This window comes from Fringilla coelebs, assembly GCF_963513975.1.
Source record: "Fringilla coelebs genome assembly, chromosome: 14".
NCBI classification, from domain to species: Eukaryota; Metazoa; Chordata; class Aves; order Passeriformes; family Fringillidae; genus Fringilla; species Fringilla coelebs.
In genome coordinates, this window is record NC_140040.1 from 8,590,475 (window position 1) to 8,610,042 (window position 19,568).

Genomic DNA, 19,568 nt, shown 5'->3' on the forward strand with positions numbered 1-19,568 from the left:
AAACAATTTACAGGCTGATCTGGTGGATTAATACTGCAGTAACTAAGTCCCACCTGGGTTATGCCAGTAGGGATTTTTATTACACCAATATTCAGGATCTGGGATTCAGGGCTGGTGAGATGGGAGGTGGCAGCTCCTGATGAGCCCCCTTGTCATCCCTAACCCTTCATGCCAGAGCTTCCCTTCAGAGGACATTTTGGGAGCAATCAGGTATCACAAATCCCTTCAGAAGAAAAACATTTACGTGAGCATTAGTTACCAATTTTTTTTTCAGATGCCAAATATTTAACACTCCTGTACACAACAATAAGCTTAAAAGAAAAATCGTGACAAGTTGTTCTCATGTTTTCAGGAAAATAATTTAAAAAGTCTTTCAAGTACCAGAACACTTGGCTGTGAATTAGCTTTCGATTTTTATTACATTAATATGACTAATTCAAGAGCTTATTGAAGCCATAACCCAACTAACTAAGCAGAATATAATGAAGTTTAGGTTGAAATGAAGGAATAATTAAAGATTTCTGTGTCATACAATTTTTTCTGCATAGTAGAACCCTCATATATCTGATCTTGTTCCAAAACAAAGTCTTTCTTTCGAAGGAGAAAAAAAAATCAAGAAAATCCAAGTCTTTTTGAAAATCCAACCAATGGGGCTGTAGCATGGAGCAGCACAACCCTGCATCCCCAGTCTTGCTGGGGGTGTGCACCCTTTGAGGCGACTTTCCAAGGCAAAGATGTACTTTGGAGATCCTCCATCTGCCACGTGGCACATCATTGCTCCAACAGAAGTAGGGAGCAAACACAAGAGCTCAGAGTTCCACCCAGACCACCTTCTGAAAAGGCAGAGCCCAAGCCATGAACTGCTGTGGCCACAAAAAGAACAGTTTATTGCTCACCACTCCCCCTCTTAAAGACACTGGGGTCATCTGACCAGATAAACACACTGGCAACAGGGAAAGAGTTTTCTCTCCTGGTTCACATCCAACTATTCCAAAGGACAAGAAAAGACCTCTAAGTGTGACACTCCTCCCGTGTGTGTGGGAGTTTAAAGAGCAATGGAGGAGTTTAAAGAGCAATGGCCATGCTGTGAGAGCATCCCCTCAGTGGGCTTAATTAAGTGAACTTGTCCAGAGAGGAATTACTGATGCATGGCTTGTGCAAGCAAGAGGCTGCCCACAGTAATGGCTGTGCCTCCTGCAGACCCCAGAAAGAAAAACATTTCTCCCCAGAAAGCCCCACCCAGCATTAAATTGTGTTTTGATGAGCACCTGAGCTAATGAGGATCCCTGGGAAGTCACATCTCTCTTGCCATGTCCCTGACTGGGGGTTGTCCATGGACAGGCTTTTGTCAGGGCTCTCCTGCACTGACTCTGCTGCTTTTCCAGCAGCTCATAAGCTTTTTTATTTCTGTAAATGCCTTTCTTGAAACACGCTGCCATCCTTGAGACTCGATCCCAGACAGAAGACCTGTGGCATCAGGGTGTCCAAGAGCCCAGGGATTATGGCACCAGGCTGAGCAGCCCAGCAGCCAGACCTGTGGGGGGGTGATGGTACCAGGCAGCCTCCAGCTCTTGGGTCAGAACCTCCAGCTCGTTGGTCCAGATCAACCTAACATTTTCTTAAAGCAAATCAATGTTTTCCACCAGGAAAAAAAATACGATTTCTGGAAACTTCCTGTGCTGATGATTTGCATGAGCTGTTAATAAGCAAGCCCAGTGGAGCACAGCAGAGGAGGGAATATCCAGAGGACATCCCAGGAGGGCTCAGCAGGGTCAGGGATGTCCTGGTCCAGTGCTGCTGCTGACCTGCAGAGGCTCCTTGAAGCAAAACCAGCCAGGGGTCTGCAATCCAGCCTCTCCCCCTCCCAGCATCTCCCTGCCTCCCTAAGGCAAGGCTGATGGCCTCTGACTTGCTGTCCTTAACATATTTTTCCAGACTTCAGCTGAAGAGAGGAGAAGAAAAGTTATCTCAGAATGAAAAAGATAATGTGGAGGAGAGGAGCATGAAATTCCCTTCCTGGGTTTCAGCTCAGCCAAAGGAAAGGTGTCCCAGGCACTCCCAAAGGGCAGTACAATCAAAAACATAACGGGAATTCAGAAGTTGCAAATACATCAAAGTCCCATCCTCACGTTTCTCATGCAAATATCTGCCTGGATGTGCTGCTCAAATGCTGCTCAGTGTCCCATCAGCTTCAGCTGAAGATAATAACCCTTTTCCTTGGGCAGATGAAAGGTTTGCATCAGCAGCCACACGGCTTAGTCACTTCACCAGCACAGAAAATGGAAGGGCTTTTTTCCTGAAATCACGTTCTACTTTTATTTCCATCTTTTATTCACAGCTTTGGGTTTGCTACAAGGCTTCAAACGAGCACGGAAACAAATTATCCTCCAGCATTAACCACCTGCAGAACTCATTTTCATTTAGGAAAGACTAAAAAACAACAAGTGCAGCTGGAATGGATTATTATATCTGATGATAAAGCTTCCAGCCCCATCAGCAACAGCGCTGCGTTATCTCAACACCTCAGAAGTGGCAAATATGCATCCAGATGCCTACTAAGGGGTCACAGATGGTCACTTCTGATCATTAGCTTCTGAGCTCAATGAAACATGTTTTACACAAACCCCAGAGCGAGAGAAATTATTCCAGGCACAGAAATACCAAATACTGGATGCCAGTCAGGAGCTGAATAATTCCAAAGAATGAAATAACTTTCCAAGCCCATCATTTTATGTTCTGGTGAATCCTGGTAAATCCTTCCTAAGACCTATCCAAATACCTCCCTTATGCCCACCTGATTGCTTAAGAAAAAACCCCAAACCTCTCTTATGGTATTGCTTATAAAAGGAATTCCAAAATCTGGTGTGCCACATGCAAAGGAGCAGCAGAAACCATATGCCAAGGCTGTCCACAGCCAGAAGGGCATCCAGCCACCTGCAGCTTCCAATGACACAGGCAGAGGAGGATTCAGAGCATGTATCAGGTTTGGGCTTCATTTCTTCCCCTGGTGCACACCTGGCTTTACTTTAAGGGATGGTCTTTATCTGCTGCCAAATGTTTCTTGTATGACATAAATCTGTGGTGTGCTTCACAGGAATAATTCTAAGGTGCCCACACTGGTGCAGGCACAATTGCCCTGCTCCCTATCCAGTCAACAATAAAGACAGTGAGCCTGAAATAACCCAGCAGGAATTTGCTTTTCCCAGTGGGGCTGAGAGTGCCACTATGGGGATCCACGAGGAATGAGCTGGCACAGGGTTCATCATCCCCTCAGACTGAGGTTTGTCCCAAAATCCAAATTATATGAAAAAGGCAAAGTTTTGCAGAGCCCACGTGGATCAGCACCTAAGTGGGACACGTCCAGCACTGCAGCACAATGATTCAGATTAAAATACCTGTGGGGAGCAGCTCCCGTGGGGCTCCTGGAGGGGAGGGAAACGCTGCCTTCTCCTAAGCAAAATGAATAATTTTATCCTTCCCTTGGCATGTGCTCCATCACTGAGCCCCTGGTGAGCACAGTTAGGGCCTCTGAAAGCCCAGCAACAAAACATGATTTTCTCCAAAGCTCTGGAACATAGAGGGAAAAAAAATTGGAGCGAAGAAGTGTCCAGAAATGGAGAGAAGCAAAGGGAGGATTTTGCATGAAGCTTTCCCATATTAATTTTGTCGTACAGTGGTGCAGGGTTGGGGCTTAGAACCCTTTCTGTACTTTGAGAGATGATCTCTTCCCTCCTACTTGCCCTTGTATCAACAGGATTTTCCCTCACCAGCTGGGCTGAAGTGTAGTGCCTCCCAAGGATGCTCTGCTCACCTAACCCAGGGTTTGGCTTCTTCCTGCTCCTTGCACATCTTTCCTTGGCATTTAGGCAGATGATACCAAGATGGGGCAGTTTTGCCTCTTTCCCACCCTGTGCCAGGCGTGGCTCTGTGCTCAGCAGGATGGAAGGGGAGCAGCACTGGGGCTGCCCTGCACACCTGCATCACTGCACAGTCACGGTTCAGTATTTAATTCACTTTCATAGTCATATTTTCACATGGCTCTCTCTGCAGCTCCTTGCCTTTTTAAGCCATCTAATTCTCATTAGCTCAGCTGCTGCCCAGATCCAGTTTGCAAAGCACACACCCACGTTCACTGGCAATGCTGGTGCCCAGAGCTGTGAGCTCTGCTCCTTGTGCCTCCCTCTGGGGCACCAGGGCAGCAGGGTCCTCATTAAAAGCCAGTAATCTGGAAAACACTGATTTTCCAAGGTAAACTGAACTGACCTTCTATGCAAACAAGCACAGTAAATCTGGTAGGCTCAGGATAAAACACACTCCTTTATTCTTGCTGCTTCAAGGCTGCTCCCTCCCTGCTCAGTGAGACCCTGTGAAGGTGCTGCAGTCACACAGGGGGTCCATGGTGGATCTGCTCTGCCTGGAGCAGCACAGAGAGCAACCAGGAGGCCTCAGCTCCCTGCAGGCTGGGCTGCCCCTGCCCCAGCCAGACAAAAAGCATCTCAGAGAGCCACCACTGTGGTTTCAGCATCACCAAAGACGCTCTTTTAGGTGACCTGCTGTTATGGTGGGGAAGATCAGCAGGAGACCTTTGCTACCTTCTCCTCCTTGATGTGGAAGGTGTCTGTCCTCTGTGACCTGATCAGCTCAGCTGGTCTGGGCAGGGTGCTGGGACACCAAGCTTGTGAGTTTGATCCCAATGGGGGCCATTCCCACAGGAGCTGGACTCAATGATCCTTGCGGGTTCCTTCCCCAGCAGAACATCCTGTGAGATCCCAGGTGCTGCTCTTCCTTTGGATTCATCCCCAGCGCTCCTGGCAGAGCCCCTGACCTCCACCACAATTTTACACTCCCCAGTCCTCAAGGAGAGGGTTTTGGTGAGGGTTTTCCTGGCTTTGAAAAGAGGGGAGACTCCTGCAGTGACAGCTCGTGCTGTCTCAGAGGCTCCCAGCAGTGACCCTGCTGGTCCCCATGGAACATGGACCATGTCCCTGCTCCCTCCCCACGGGGCTGGGGACAGTGCCCAGCTCTGAGGGGCAGCTGGCACCAGGTCCAAACTCACCAGGGCTTGGTTTGTCTGCGGTGTGCTGACAGGAACACCAACACCCTGACAGAACCAGCATGGGCGCTTCGTCAGGGGGAGGAGGGAGGACTAAACACTGTTTTTTTGCAGCACAACTAATTTAATTTCCTTTCAGGGACTTGATATTTACCATAAAGATGGAGACCATCACGACATAGCACATTATTTGCTCGTTCCTCATTTTCAAAGACTGCTGCTGTATTTCAAGGCTGGTTCAGCTCCTCACTCCCTTGGCATACTGATGCATTCTGCAGCCACAGGGACTTGTGAAACCCTGGTCACAGCTTAGCCAAGCCTCCATGGAACCCAATTTCCTCTGTACAGCCACAGGTAGGTGTCAGAAATAGCAAAGTGAAGACCCCAGTTGCCTCTAGACCTTCCTCAGAAAGTCCCAGGCTTCAAATCATCCCTGACACAGACCAGATGCTTTCTTTCATCAGTAGTTTCAAGACAACCAAAACAACATTTTCTGTGTGGTGAAGTGTTTGACAGAACAAAACACCCAGCTCTAATTACCAAGGGCAGCAGGAAAAGTGACTGAATATGGATAAAAACCAAACAATGGTCTGGATGCTGTTGAAAAACATGCTCAAAGCTCTCACTAGTTAAAAGAGAAATAAATGCCACTTAAAAAAAAAAGGCAGGAGCAGTAAAGTGGCACCTGTGCAGTACCAGACATTTGTCAGCTCATCCATCACAGCAGCAGTGTGGCACTGCAGGTGCTGCTCAGTGCCACCCCCTCCTGCTCTGCCCAGGGCTCCAGAACCAGAGCTGGGCTCAGCACTGAGCCAGGCTCAGCACCCCTGGGGCTCTGCCCTTCCTGCCCTATGGCCTCTAGAAAACAACATCCCAAATGCAGCACAAGGGGGCAATTTTCCACCAAGGGCTGATCATGAGAGTGCCCAGAGTGCGGGGTGTGCAGGAGGAGCCCAAGGCAGAGCAGCCCCACTGCTGCCCTTCGCAAAGCCCTGCGCCGTGGCTCCTGCACAGCCTCCTGCAGCTCCACCGGGCAAGGGAAGGGATCTTCCCTCTTCCACATCAGCTGAGGCCACCCAGGATCTGTGTGCTGAGAGCAAAGATTGGTGGAGCTGTTTCTGCACAAGGAAGAAAGTTTTGGGTGATTAAGGCACAGAGTCCCAGAATCACAGAATAATGAGGATGGGAGAGACCTCTGGGATCATCGAGTCCAACCTGTGCCCCAACACCTCAGCTAGACTCTAGCACCAAGTGCCATGGCAAGGCTTTTTATAAACACATCCAGAGATGGTGATTCCAAACCTCCCCGGGGAAGAGCATTCTAGTGCTTTATCATTCTTTTGGTGAAAAATTTCTTCCTAATATCTGACCTATCCCTTCCCTGTCATACCTTGAGGCTGTGTCCTCTGGTTCTGTCAGTGCTGCCCAGTGGAAGAGACCAACCCCACCTGTCTGCAGCCTCCCTTCAGGAAGCTGTAGAGAACAATAAGGGCACCTCTGAGCCTCCTCTTCTCCGGGCTAAACAACCCCAGCTCCTTCAAACATTCCTCACAGAGTTTGTGTTCCAAGCCCCTCACCAGCCTTGGCAATGTCCTCTTGGATCATTCCTTGTACCTCGTGAAACCATTTCATGGTTTATTGTCACAGCTGGCCAGAACCTCTAACCACTCACTCACAAAAGAAGAATCTCTTGAAAAGCTCACAAAAACTCTGAACAAGATGATAACACAAAAAAATCTCCTGCTAACAGCACAGTTAATATCCTGAAAAATATCTCAATGCAGCACACTAATTTACTAAGCTTAATCCAACAGTTTCTAAGCATAGTCACCACCTAAAGTAAAACAGATATTTAGTACAGTATGAAACATTTTCAAGTCTCTGCATGCGCCAAATTCCTAATAAATTACATCAAAACCCTCCTTTTTTTTATGATGGATGACTTTTTCTTGAAAAATATCACTCTGCCCACAAGTCCATCAAAGAAAGAGAAGGCTGTTTTAATTGCAGCCTACAAGTAACCTAGCTGCTAGGAGGGATGTCACTTCCAAATGTATTAAATTGATGATTACTGCATTGATTATATTCATCACCTGGCAGGGCCAGGCAAAACTGGGACTTGGAAGGATGGGCTGGACATGTCACGGTCAGCACAGAGGCAACTTCTTTGCTCTCAGGGTCCCCACCAGCTCCCCTTTGGAAACACAGCACCATTTTCTGTGATATTATCATCACGTTGCATTGAGATAGCTGATTATTGACTTCTGACGTGCTGGTCCCGTGCAGTGTCCTCAGCCCGCATCCAGCAGCACAGCCTGCTTGTAAACCCCGCTCCTGTCTCCCACCCGCATTTCAGGAGCAGTAAATACAGCAGTTTACAGCACATCAATTCTGCTGTCAGCCTTGCTCGGAGTGATCAGCCTCAGACAGACTTTTTAAATGCCAGCTGTTTGCGGCGCGCTTGGACTGCTGTGAATGTAAACTCTCGCCCAGGGAGAGCTGCCGGAACTATTTCGGGTTTGCGCGAAATGGGTTCCGTATTTGCAGAAAAATATAAAATAAGTAACAGGAAGGAGAAGAACGGTTTCAGCCTGTGATGCTCGTGAGGCGGAGCGGTGCGAGCGCTCAGGAAAGCTCTTTAAACACCACAGAAACGCGAAGATGTCCGCAAGGGCTCCCAGCCCCTGCCCGCCACCCGAGGAGCGCCTTTCCAGCCCGGCGTGTCCGAGCTCGGCCAGCGCTCAGGCGGGGCGGCTGCGGCCCCGCACACCGGGAGCGGTCACCGGGAGGAATCCCTGGGAATCGGTCACCGGGAGGGATCTCCGGGAGGGATCACCGGGAGGAATCCCTGGGAATCGGTCACCGGGAGCGGTCACCGGGAGCGATCCCCGGGAGGGATCTCCGGGAGCGGTCTCCGGGAGCGATCACCGGGAGGGATCTCCGGGAGCGGTCAACGGGAGCGGTCACCGGGAAGGGTCACCGGGAGCGGTCACCGGGAGCGATCACCGGGAGGGATCCCCGGGAGGGATCTCCGGGAGCGGTCACCGGGAGCGGTCACCGGGAGGGATCCCCGGGAGCGATCCCCGGGAGCGGTCACCAGCAGCGGTCAGCTGCAGCGATCCCGCCGATGGATCCGCGGCCGGGCCCCGCGGCTCCTGCCGGGCTGCCGGGCAGGGCTGGGGGCTCGGGCCGCCCCCGATGCCCCGCAGGGAGCGGGGGATGCTGTCCAAGGCAGCGCCGTGCCCGCGCCCCGCAGCAGGACAGCAGGGGCTGGGTGAGCCGGGTACCTCGGCGGAAAGGGTGTGAGGGCTCACAACACGGGCTGGAAATCGCTGCCCGGGTTCAAAGAGCCCCTGCAAGGCTGGGTTACCCAAAGGAGCCATTTCCAGCAGCCCCAGTGACCTCCCTGCCCCGCTGTGCCCCGTCCTGCCCTGCCACAGCCGAGGCTAGGGATGCTGCGGTATTTCACCTTCTCGGAGACACGAATGTGGCACAAACCCGTCTGGCTTGCAGCAGAGCTACACCCCAGCTGCTTTTCCACACGCTGCCCTCCACTTGTTGGCCCTCTCCTTTACAGCAAAAGAAGTCATCTATCCACGTTTTTAAGCTCTCATTATTTCTTTTAGCTCAGTTTTGAAAGCAGACCATTAAAACAAATGAATCGTCTTTCTGGAAGGAGGAGAGGATCTCTCATGTTTTTGTGTACAAACTGTCAACAGTATGAAGCAGTCAGAAATGGCTTTTTTTTTTTTTTGATGAGTGAAGAATATTTAACATTTTGCCTATTTCCACTTGATAAGAAAGCCTGGGCTAATCCAATTTCTACTTGTAATCTCTGTAATATTGAACTGCAAAAGAGAGAGGGATTGTTCAGAACTCAGCTGAATGGGTTGCTAATTGCCAGAAGGAAATAACAAGATATTGAGAGTAAGAGGTAAAATTAAATCAGCCCTCTTCTCCTTTTAGATTTTGCAGGTATCTTGTTTATTACTAAAGCTTTATGGAGGAGACAAAGAAATTAGAGCAGCAAATGAGCAGGTTTGGATATGTAACACACAACTGGCAGGGAACAAGTAAAAGAATAGTAAAGCAAGAAACTCCTGGACCCTCTTGCTGTATTTTTCCCAATATCTTTGTTTCTCATGAATGCTTTCCTTCTGCCATTGCAAAATTATCTAAAAAACCTCCTCCCAAATCCAGTCCCCAGGCAGACAGCTTGCTCTGCCCACCAAAGAGCGGCTGGACATGTCTGCTGCTTGATGCTGGTGCCCTAAGCACATTTACCCAGAAAAACCCCAATAAATCTGCACAATTGGAGCTGCAAGCAAAGCCTACAATCTCCTTGAATGCCTCAGACATGACTCAAACACAAGTGGGTGGTTAGAATGAAATATCTTGGTCACTTTTATGGTTTTAATGAAAGACCTCGGTGTCTTTTCATTCCCTAGCATGGAACACCAGTGATGCAGAATGGCCCTGCACAAACCAAAAAATGAGGTGCTGAGCCCCTTTCCCAGCTAGAAAGGTCCCTGATGTGATAGTTCTTCACTCCACTTGCACAGATAAACCCTCCCCAGTCCTCTCTCTCTGCAGCAAACACCAGCCTGCTGCTCCCAGAGCTGATCTGCCTCAGCACAAGACAGCCTCTCCCCACGGACCTGGCAGAGAGCCTTCCAGGGAAAACACCTGGGAAATTGGATTAGAAAAATGGTCTCAAATGTTAGTTCCAACAAGATTCCGTGCAGTTTTTTCATCTTTGTGTTTCTTGCAGTGACCTTCCCACTGGGTGATTTGCTTTTAAAGCCCCTTTTCTTTGGTGAGCCTGAGACGTTCTGTGTCTCTGTCAGCACACAGATGCTGAGCACCAGCCTTGGCACCAAGCATTTCTTCACTTACATGAAAAATAGAGCACAGTATAGTTTAAATGACATGTTTAGAGAAGAATAAGCTAGGACTCAAAAACATCTTCTACATAAACAAAATCCACCCAGTGCCCATGCTCTTGAGAGCCAGAAATTAGAGCAAGACATGTAATTTTTGTGCAATCATTTTGTCCCTTTCAGAAGAGACAAGAACTATCTCTTGAATCAGCTAATCAAAATCTTGGCTGATTAAACCATCCCTAGTTTATTTCCCAGGGAGTTAATTGAGAACATTCCATATTCAGAAATGAAGCTGGTTTCAATGGGCACAGCCATCTCCGTAGTGCAGGCTTCAGACAAACACAGCATCCCACTGAATCAGGTTTGCAATGCAAATAGCCAAGATTTGGGAGGGGGAGAAAAATAAAAGCCGGGGAAAAAAAAATGCTCAATCCCAATCATCCTTGTTCTTGCTCAAGAAGTAGAAGCACTTTCTGCTCAAATTTGAGAGGCCTGGGCTGCAGAAGCCCAGAGAAAAGCACAGGCAGCAGAGCTCTGCTCCTGAAGTCTTCTGACACACAGGGGATCCTCTCAGAGGGAGATGTCTCACAGCAAAGGATGCCAGACCTGGGCTGGGTGGTGGGAAGGCAAAGCACCTCCCATAGTGCCTGGAGGGAAAAGCAGGAGCAACAGACCTTGTCCACCAGGGGGAAATAAGGACTGGAGCAGAAGGAGAGCAGGCTGCAGGGCAGAGGGCACGGAAGGTGTCCGGGTCTGGAGCAGGACTGTGCTGGAAGGGGGTGCTGAGAAACTCATCTCCACCTTTGGGTATTGATGCACTCAGGGTAACAGAGAACCAAAATCAGTCTGTGGAAAGTGTAAGACCCATTTTGAGAGCTGCTGGCCCCGCAGCTGATGATGGCAGTAAAAGCAGGGGAAGTCCAAAGCTCCCACCCTGTCCCCACTGGCACTGTGGGTCCCTCCAAGTGCTGGAGCTGACTGCAGAGCTGGAAGCAGCACAGCTGTGCTGGCACAGTGCTCCTGGGCCTGACATGCTCTGCTCCACGGTGGGACTAATTAGTGCAGGCAAAGAAGCTCCTCAGGATCATTACCTGCTTCTGAGGTGGCCCTCCACTGGTCCCCAGCTCTGGAACTGACCAGGCTGGTACCTACCCTGAGCACACCCTGCATCTCTGCATCCCCTGCACCCTCTGCACCCTGAGCACACCCTGCATCTCTGCACCCCTGCATCTCTGCATCCCCTGCACCCTCTGCACCCTGAGCACACCCTGCATCTCTGCACCTCTGCACCCTGAAGCAACCCCAAATTACTGATTGAGAGCACAGCTCCCTGTGACCCCCAATTACTGATTGAGAGCACAGCTCCTTGTGCTCCCTGGGCAGCTGAGGGGGCAGAGCAGGAAGGTGCCTTCCTATGCTCAGCAGGATGTTGTTCAGCACCCCAAAGGGGGGTGATCCTCCCCTCCATCCCCTGCAAACCCCTCTGGAGCACAGGGCCTCAGGGATGGGAGGGGGCACTGCCAGGACCAGCACAGGCTGCAGAGCTCAGGGGGCTCCAGTTCTCCATTTGTCACAATCCTCTGGCAGCAGTGACAGTCTGGGGAAGCTGCAAAGGCTCCTGAGAGGCTGCTGTTAATTATCCTGCATGCACACTCCAGCCTCTTCTCGTGTTTGCCACTGGAGAGAAGAGCTCATTTAGGCTGGGGAGAGGGGGAGAACAAAGCCATTAGAAGAATAGCTGTAAGCCCAGCAAAGAGATAACAAATGACAGAGCAGCAGAATGCTAATGCCATGTCCTTGTCTCCTTGTGAATGGACCTGTACAGCTCATCTGAGCAGTCCTGCTCCAGTGAGCAGATCTCTCCCCAAAGGATTGTCCTCTGCAGCTATGAAAAATGAATGAGGTAGAAAAGGAATTTTTAAAATCCCCTGCAAGGACTACACTTGTTTGGTCAACAGCCATGTCTGACATCCCAGTGCTTTCCCAAGAGCTGAGTGGTGCTTCCTCCAGAGGGGAGTTAGTGCCAGCCCAGGGAGCTGTGAGCCAGACAAAGCAAGCTTTGTCCAGCATCACAAATATATCACAGTAATACCTTTAAAGGGTTTCATCTGTTCATGGTGACCCTAAAACTTGTTTGACTTTATATCTGCAAAGATATTTTTCCTTTTAAAATTGATACATCATGTTACAAAAGGTAAGAAAGTGTGTAGACAAGTCTGCAAATGTAACTGAATTTCACAGGTAACCATTAATCCAATGTCTTCTAAAGCCCATTTCTACCACTAAACAAGAAGTATACATTTAGTTATGTGTGCCCATACATCACATGCACATATATTGCACATTTTTCGTGCTGTTCTGGTAGCTTTGGTATTAATTGTAACATGTCATTATTTCTCCAGTCATCTTCAGGCAGCTCCCCAAAGAGCACTGCTGAAACCTCCTGAAATAACAGCCAAAACCAGTGGTGAAAAACTACCCAGCCATGTCTTGTTCCTGCCCCCAGCTGTAGCTGGAAGGAGAGAAGGGGGGCAGACAGTGGGAGCAACAGAGACAGAAATGCTACTTTTGTGTTGTCTTTAAGTAACAGCAGCTTTATGAGTACAATTTTGCCAAAAAAATGCCAAGAGAAACACATGACACATTTGGCATGTTCCTGCTGCCAGAGGAGTTATTTGGTGACTGTGGGACCTACAGCACAGTTCTTGCATGGAGACACCTGCCATAAAACCTGGGATGGGTGTTTGGAGCCCATCCCAGCACCCTGCACCATCAATGCCCTACAGACACTTCCCAGGCAGGCAAGGAGGATGGAAAAAGCTCATTAGTGCTGCTGGGTTATTTTGGAGCCTCCCCCTTCAGTTCAGCATCCTGCTCAGTGCACCCTGCTGTCACAGGGATCTCTCTGGGCTCTGGACAGGAGCACAGACTCCTCCAGCCACAGCACCCCAGGACTGACCCCCAGAGCAGCACAGCCTTCATCCACAGCCCACCTCATCCTCCCACTCCTCTGCCCAGCTTTTCTCTTTTGCACTGCCTCCCCAGCTAATCCCAGTCAAGAAACTGGTACAGACACACATTTTAGCTGCTCCAGTAAGGCAGCTCTCAGATTCTAAAAATACTCCAGGAAATTGAATCAACATTTTGTAATTGGCTGGTAGCAGCAATTACTAATAATCAGCAGGAACATAATCCTCTTCATTTTCTCCTCTTGCTGTAATCTCAATAGCAAACTTTGCTCTGCACACTAAACAAACACAATGGCCAATATTTGAAAAAATGGGTAATAAAGCAAAGTTTCAGAAAACTTAAAAATGAATAAATTCCTGCCCAGTTCATAGTGAAAAACACTTTTGCAGAAGGAGGCCTGGCTCTGAATAGCTCTTCTGAAGACTAAGGCAGCTCTTGCAGATTAAAAACAAGAATATTTTCCTTGCCCAGCTAGATAAATTTGCTGTAGATGTCTGTGCTTTCTAAATCAATAACCAGTGCCAATTCATGCAAGGGTTTGACCTGGAAGCGTGACCAGCTCATTGCTTTTCCTTCCAGGCAAGAAGAGCAGATGCTCTGCTGCTCTCTGCCAGTTTCAGTCCCTAACAGGTATTGATGAGTCCATCCAGCCAGCTTGGCCAAAGACAATCCCTGCAGGATTGTGGGAGCTCTTGCCATGCCTGGGAGCTGCTCACCAAGGCTCCTTGCCAGCAGCACTGCTGCATGGCATTCACAAATGGCACATTTTCTCTCTGTCCAGTTTAGATGTCATCCCTTACTACGGCTTGGAGAAGCTGCAAATTTCCTACAATCCCCCAGCAAAAATGGGCTGCAATCAAATTTCCCATTTCGAGGAGACCAGGAGAAACATCCCCACACTCACCCCAAGTGCCCTGGATTGCACAGGAACCATCTGCCTCCTCCCACTGCTAAGGCAATGCTGTGAATTATTTCAGAGCAGAGGCAGGTGAGCACCCAAGTCCCAGAGTCTACTGAGAGCCCATCTGGGAGCATCACCTGGAGCTGGATAGACAGACCCACAAACCATGAGGCAGCAGCTGTGGAAGAAGAACCTTTAGAAAGGATGGATCATTCCCAGAAAGTTTAAGAAATCACTACTTTGTTTCAAGGAAAGGTAAATATCAATCTTTGGTATTTTTGACCTTGGAAAACTTTGGGAAGTACACACATTGAAAATACACGTTTTTGATATACTTCACATTTACTTTGCTCTTGGAAGTTTTTCAGCAGTCCCTGTACTGTGTTGATGAGTTTTACAGCTGCTGCTTTGGTGCCAGTGCCCTCCAGCACAGGCACTGCTTTCCATTGGATCTTTTGGATGAGCGGCAAAAAGTGCACCACCACTCACATGGGCAAAACTCCATCTCCCTGCTGCCAGAAGGCTTTATAATTCACCACATTATTATTTTTCAATCACTTGCTTCAAGACTTCTCATTTGGAATTGGATTCTGTTTTCTTTGGCTTTCTGGACAGATGTTTTCTCTCCAGAGGAATAAGAGTCACACTGGAATGTGACTCAAAGCTGGTTCTCATCTGTATTTTCAAACACAAAACCACTCAGGCTTTTGAAGGCAGATTCCTCTTGGGAAGGGAAGACCCAGCAGTGGGCTGTGTCCCCTGTGCTGGTGCCCAGGGGTTGCTGGCAGGGGGCTCCTCCCAGGAATCCATGGCTTTGGGCTGGCCCCAAATGCTGCTGGCACCAGGCACCTCAGGGGCTCACAAACACCTCAGACCCCACCAGGGCAAAGGGAGCACTAAGGGAGAGGCAGCAGACAGAGGGGGGAAGGAAACATCAGCTGCTAATGAGTCTGTCAATTTAATTTGGTAGCCTGGCACAGCCTGCAGATGTTTGATGCTCAGGAGCAGCAGTCAGGGCCGTGCTGAGCTTCATCTTTGATGTTGTGTCAGACTAAAGGCACACCTGGAGCCCTCCTCTGCCATCCCTGCTCCCTGCTGCTGTTGGAGCCGTGGTGCTGGCAGGGCAGGGCTGCCTTTGGCCAGGCTTTGTGTGGCCAAAGCCTGAGCATCCTCCAGCACCTCGGGCTGGGGGGACCAGAGCAGAGGCCAAGCACCCCCTGTGGTGGCTCCAGGGCTGGGGAAGGAGCTCACCTTGAAGATAAAGGGGTTTGTTTCTTTAAGTGCCAGAACAATCACTGCTTTCCAGGGCATTTTTTGGGTTGGGAGTGAAGTAGGCATGGTCCAGGTGCAGGGGATACAGAGACACCACAAAGAGACAGGACAGGTCTATGCTTAGAGAGATTCACACTGCTGCCTTTTATAGCACAGCAAAGCTTTCAGGTAAAAAGGTAAACAGGTATTTAAATGCCCACATTAAACTAAGCATTATTTCATATGCTGTAAAGGCCAGAAAATGGCCTGAAAAAACCACCAGGACAAAAGAAGTCATAATGGCTGTCAGGATAAGACACAAACCAAGCAGAAATGGAGATTTTACAGAGTTTTGCAAAGCAAGCTGCCCTCCTGCAGCCTGTGCAGAGGTGAAGCACTGCCCCCCCTGCCATGATCCAGACACTGAAATGGAAGGGGGGCAGCACCCTGAGCTTACTTGGTGTTGTCTGAGTCAATGGTGTGGAAGAGCTTCTCCAGTTCTTCCTCGTTGAGTGTCCCATCAGAAAAGAAGGCCTGGAACTCCTCCAGGGACAGCTTCCCATCATCTGCAAACAGCAGCACAGCACCATTAGGGAACAGCAGAGCGAGGGGGCAAGGCTGAAAATCAAGAGTTATTGACAGATTTAAAGCTTCACACCAAAATGATCTCCAAGTGCTTCTGCAACACTGGCCCTCAACCAGAGCAGGGCTGGCAGCCCCAGGGTGGGACCCTGCAGCTCTGGCTGGCCCAGAGCAGAGGAAGATGCTCCTGGCTATGGATGCACTGGCAACAAACTGGGCCCTTAACCCACAGCATGGCTCAAACCCAGAGAGGAAAAACTGGTGAGCTTCATCCTAAAACTGAATTACATTTAAGGAATTATGGAGTGTTTTGTCTGCCCTATGTTCAAGTGATGCAGGGTGCTCATTAAGGGATGAGATAGGAAAAGACCCTGGGCTGGAATTACAACAGACCCAGCAGGATCTTTTGCCATCCCTGCATCCTCTCCAGCACAGTCCATCTCCCTGCTCTGGACAGAAATGTTAAATGAAGCTATTTCACTGAGGTGGAAATCTGGCCATAGACCTTCTCTGTTATTTTATATTTTGGTCCCAGTGTTCATCTAATACTGGGGCCACGATGGACTCCTTAAATGACTGAGAAGAAAAAGAAATTATCCAATTCATGTACAAGGGGCTGAAAGAAGGGCTCTCACAAGCTGGACTGAGAAAGTGACAGTGGTTTACATTTAACTGATAAATCTGGAGCCTTGCTCTGTGGACAGGAGCAGAGCTGGCTGTGAGAAAGCTCCTGTAAAGCTCAGCAATAAAGCAACAGGAGAGAGACAATAGAAACTCTGAAGAAACTTTAATTTATCATTTCTTGTCCAAGCTGCTGGCACCACACTCTGGTGTGCAGCAGTGCCTGGGGGGGAATAACTACCCCAGGTCCCATTTTATTTCAAACCTTTCCATTCATATCCACAGAAGAGTCACAGGCTGGAAATACTGCCTACTTTGTGGGAGGAGAATGTATCATTTATTATTTAATCAAATCAATAATAAACCCTGCTGTTTCTTTTTCAGGAAATGATGTTAGAGGAAAAAATTATCCAACTCTCCACATACACATCAATATTTCTTCCCCAAAGAAAGGCTGCTGCTCCTCAAACATACCTGCATTGCCAAATGCTAACCCAGTTTCCCTTGGCTGGCACAGACGAATTTAGAACAGTGATAAACTGAGTCTAAGATGCACATTTAATTGGCAATTATGGAAGGAACACAGCGGGAGAACAGTCTGCAGCAACACTGGGTGAAGAGGGCACCATTTCCAGAGCAGCACAATGGCTGCAGGCAGGGTCCAGCTGCCTTTATTGTTCTCCCCATTCCTTCCCCAAACGTGACCTTTGTGCAGCAGGCAGGGTGCAGATTTGCAGTGCACAGCTCAGGGGATGGTCCCAAATCTGCTTTTTTCAGTGCACAGAACACTGAAGCCCCTGTACCTCAGTGAGAACCTATTGCTGGCAGCATCCCCCAGTGTGCCCTGGAGGCTCCCCCTGTGCTGCATTCTGTCCCTGGGGCAGATGGAAAGGCTGTGTCCAGGCAGGAGCCCCATCCACTCCTCTCATCTCCACCTCTCCACCTTGCTCCACTGCCTGAGAAGCTTTTCCCCCTCCGTGCTGCTATTTATGCAGTATCCTAGCTAAGATCAAGGTTTGGTTTCTTCTGATCCTGACTGGCAATGAATGCACATCTTCAAGCACCAAGATCAAAAGGATGGCAGCTTTTCTATCCCACAAGGGCTAAACAATTCTTTATATATAGAACACTTTATTGTAAACCATAAATCAGCGCTTGTTCACCTTCAAGCTGTCCTTCCACACACAGGGCAGCAGAAATAAATTCCCAGGAAAGTCACATAAACCAACTTCCTGGGAAAGAGAAACTGTAAAGTGAAGTGGATTTTTTTTTCAGGAGAGTACTTTAATCTGAATTTACAGTTTACTTAACTCTGAAAAACAAAAGGTGTTTCTAAGTTTAAGGCAAAAAATCCACACCCTTTACCTAGTTTATCTCCTATAACTTCTGTCTTGCATTTTACTCTTGCTTGATTTGTTTTGTTCTGGGTTTTTGATACTTTTTTTTTTTTTTAGTAATGTGTTCCAGGATGCATTTTTTGCTGCAGCTTCGGAAATATCTGTGTTTAAAATCTGTGCCAAAAAACTGCTCTGACTCCTATCTCAGAGTGTCCAGAGAGAACAGGTAGACAGATACCAACAACCATGACAGGTCAGGTCATGGAAACCAACATACACTGAATTTTTGTTGGCATTTAACAGCCTGAAGTAATGAAAAACCAGAATGCTGTAAGGATCTAGAGGAATAAGGAGGTGACAGTGAGTTTTATTTAATTTTTATTGTCTGGAGACCCCACAGAACTGCTTGAATAAAAGCATTTGACTAAAAGTACCAATTTTATTTGCAAGCAGTGCTCGGGACTTTCATCCCCCCCAGCCACCAGCACCAAGTAGCAGTCAGCTTAAAGCTGATGGTTATTTAATAGAAACTGGAATCCTTGTCTGCAAGCACACAAAGCAAAAACCTCCCTGAGTTACGCGATAATCCTAGAGCTGCATATCTATAATTGTGGGACAGCCTGAGAGCCTGGCTTTCTGAGCCCAGCAGGCAAAGATGCCTTCAGGGAACTTCAGGGTGATAAGAGGAAGCAGGAGAGAGGGGCTGGGATTTGCCAGTCCAGATTAAACTGTTAAAAAACCCCGGGTGAGAAGGATTGGCCACGATGGCAGCAACAGCAGGTGCCCTGGCTGGCAGTGGCTGTGATAAGTAAGAGCTGATGGGACACTGTGGTCCAGGAGGAGCCTTATCAGGACAGTGCCAGCTTCTCCTGGCAGCACAAGTGTCTACACTCAGTACAGAATGGATAAGACTTCCAGAAAGCAGCTTTTTGCAGAAAGCTGCTGGGTTCATGAGGTACAAATTCTCCACAGGGACAGGCAGAGTTGGTTCAGCCTCACCCACACCCTGCCTTGTAGAGCTGCTCTGGCATCTTTCTGCCTTTGGGAGCCACTTTTGACAGGAAGCCGAAGGGGAAAATTGAGATTCTTTACCATATCTTACTAAACCAAATAAAGTTTCCATCATTTTTAGGTTCTAGAGATCTCAAAGAGATCTCTAGATCATAAAGATATTAAAATCTAGAGATCTAGATCTACACAAGTATTTGTGACTTTTCAACCATACCAAAGGCAGCTAACCTATTTCCAGTGACTGCCTCCCTCCCCTTTAAACCCAGCACTTGAAGGTAACACCCAGCTGCCAGCAAGGACAAGTGCCACTAACTAGAAATTGCCTCCCTGGCACTGATGGGCTGAGAAAAGAGATCATCAGGCCACAGCTATCCTGCCATCATTTCTTCCTGAGAGTGCAATCTTCATTTTCCCCCAGCTTTTCAAAATAATTCAATCACAGGCAAAGACCAAAGCAAATTGCCAGCCCAACAGAGTTATCAAAGTTAGAACTAACTGAAGAGGGAAGGGCATGAGAGAGAGCATCAGAAAGCCCCAACTGGGATGTTATTATATCTCCATTTTCCATCATGAAAATGTGAGGAGTCCAGAAGTGGCTTTTATACCTTCTAACTCACACAATCAAGCTGTTCTCACTCGCTAACACAGCCCAGGGAAAAATCAAACTGAGATCATAAATCGTCCAAAGTATAGGAAATCTGGTGGCTGAGTTTCTGGAAATTCACTCCGTGATACAAATGGCTTAAAGCAGCTACAAAAGAAGGTCACTGTTCTTAGCCTGAGTTTGCTAAATATGTTTTCAATTACATGAGGCTGAGACTGCTCATATATTTTCCAGATATATTATGAATGCATTTTCCTGCTATTATTATGACTGTACTTCATTACTTACTTTTATTGCTCTGTGAGCTCTAAAATGCTCTAAGCTCTACTCGCTTGCAAATGCCCAACAGCTATGG

At 48.3% G+C, this 19,568-nt stretch overlaps 1 protein-coding gene across 1 annotated transcript in view; it reads right to left on the minus strand.

The window, feature by feature from the left end:
- NECAB2 (N-terminal EF-hand calcium binding protein 2) overlaps window positions 1-19,568 on the minus strand; it is a gene marked incomplete at both ends in the record, with an annotated part of 69,201 nt that overhangs the window by 19,183 nt on the left and 30,450 nt on the right. Inside the window, one exon of the mRNA XM_084215459.1 lies at window positions 15,516-15,624. Within this exon, the coding sequence (XP_084071585.1) occupies window positions 15,516-15,624 (109 nt within the window). The remainder of the gene's footprint in view (window positions 1-15,515; window positions 15,625-19,568) is intronic.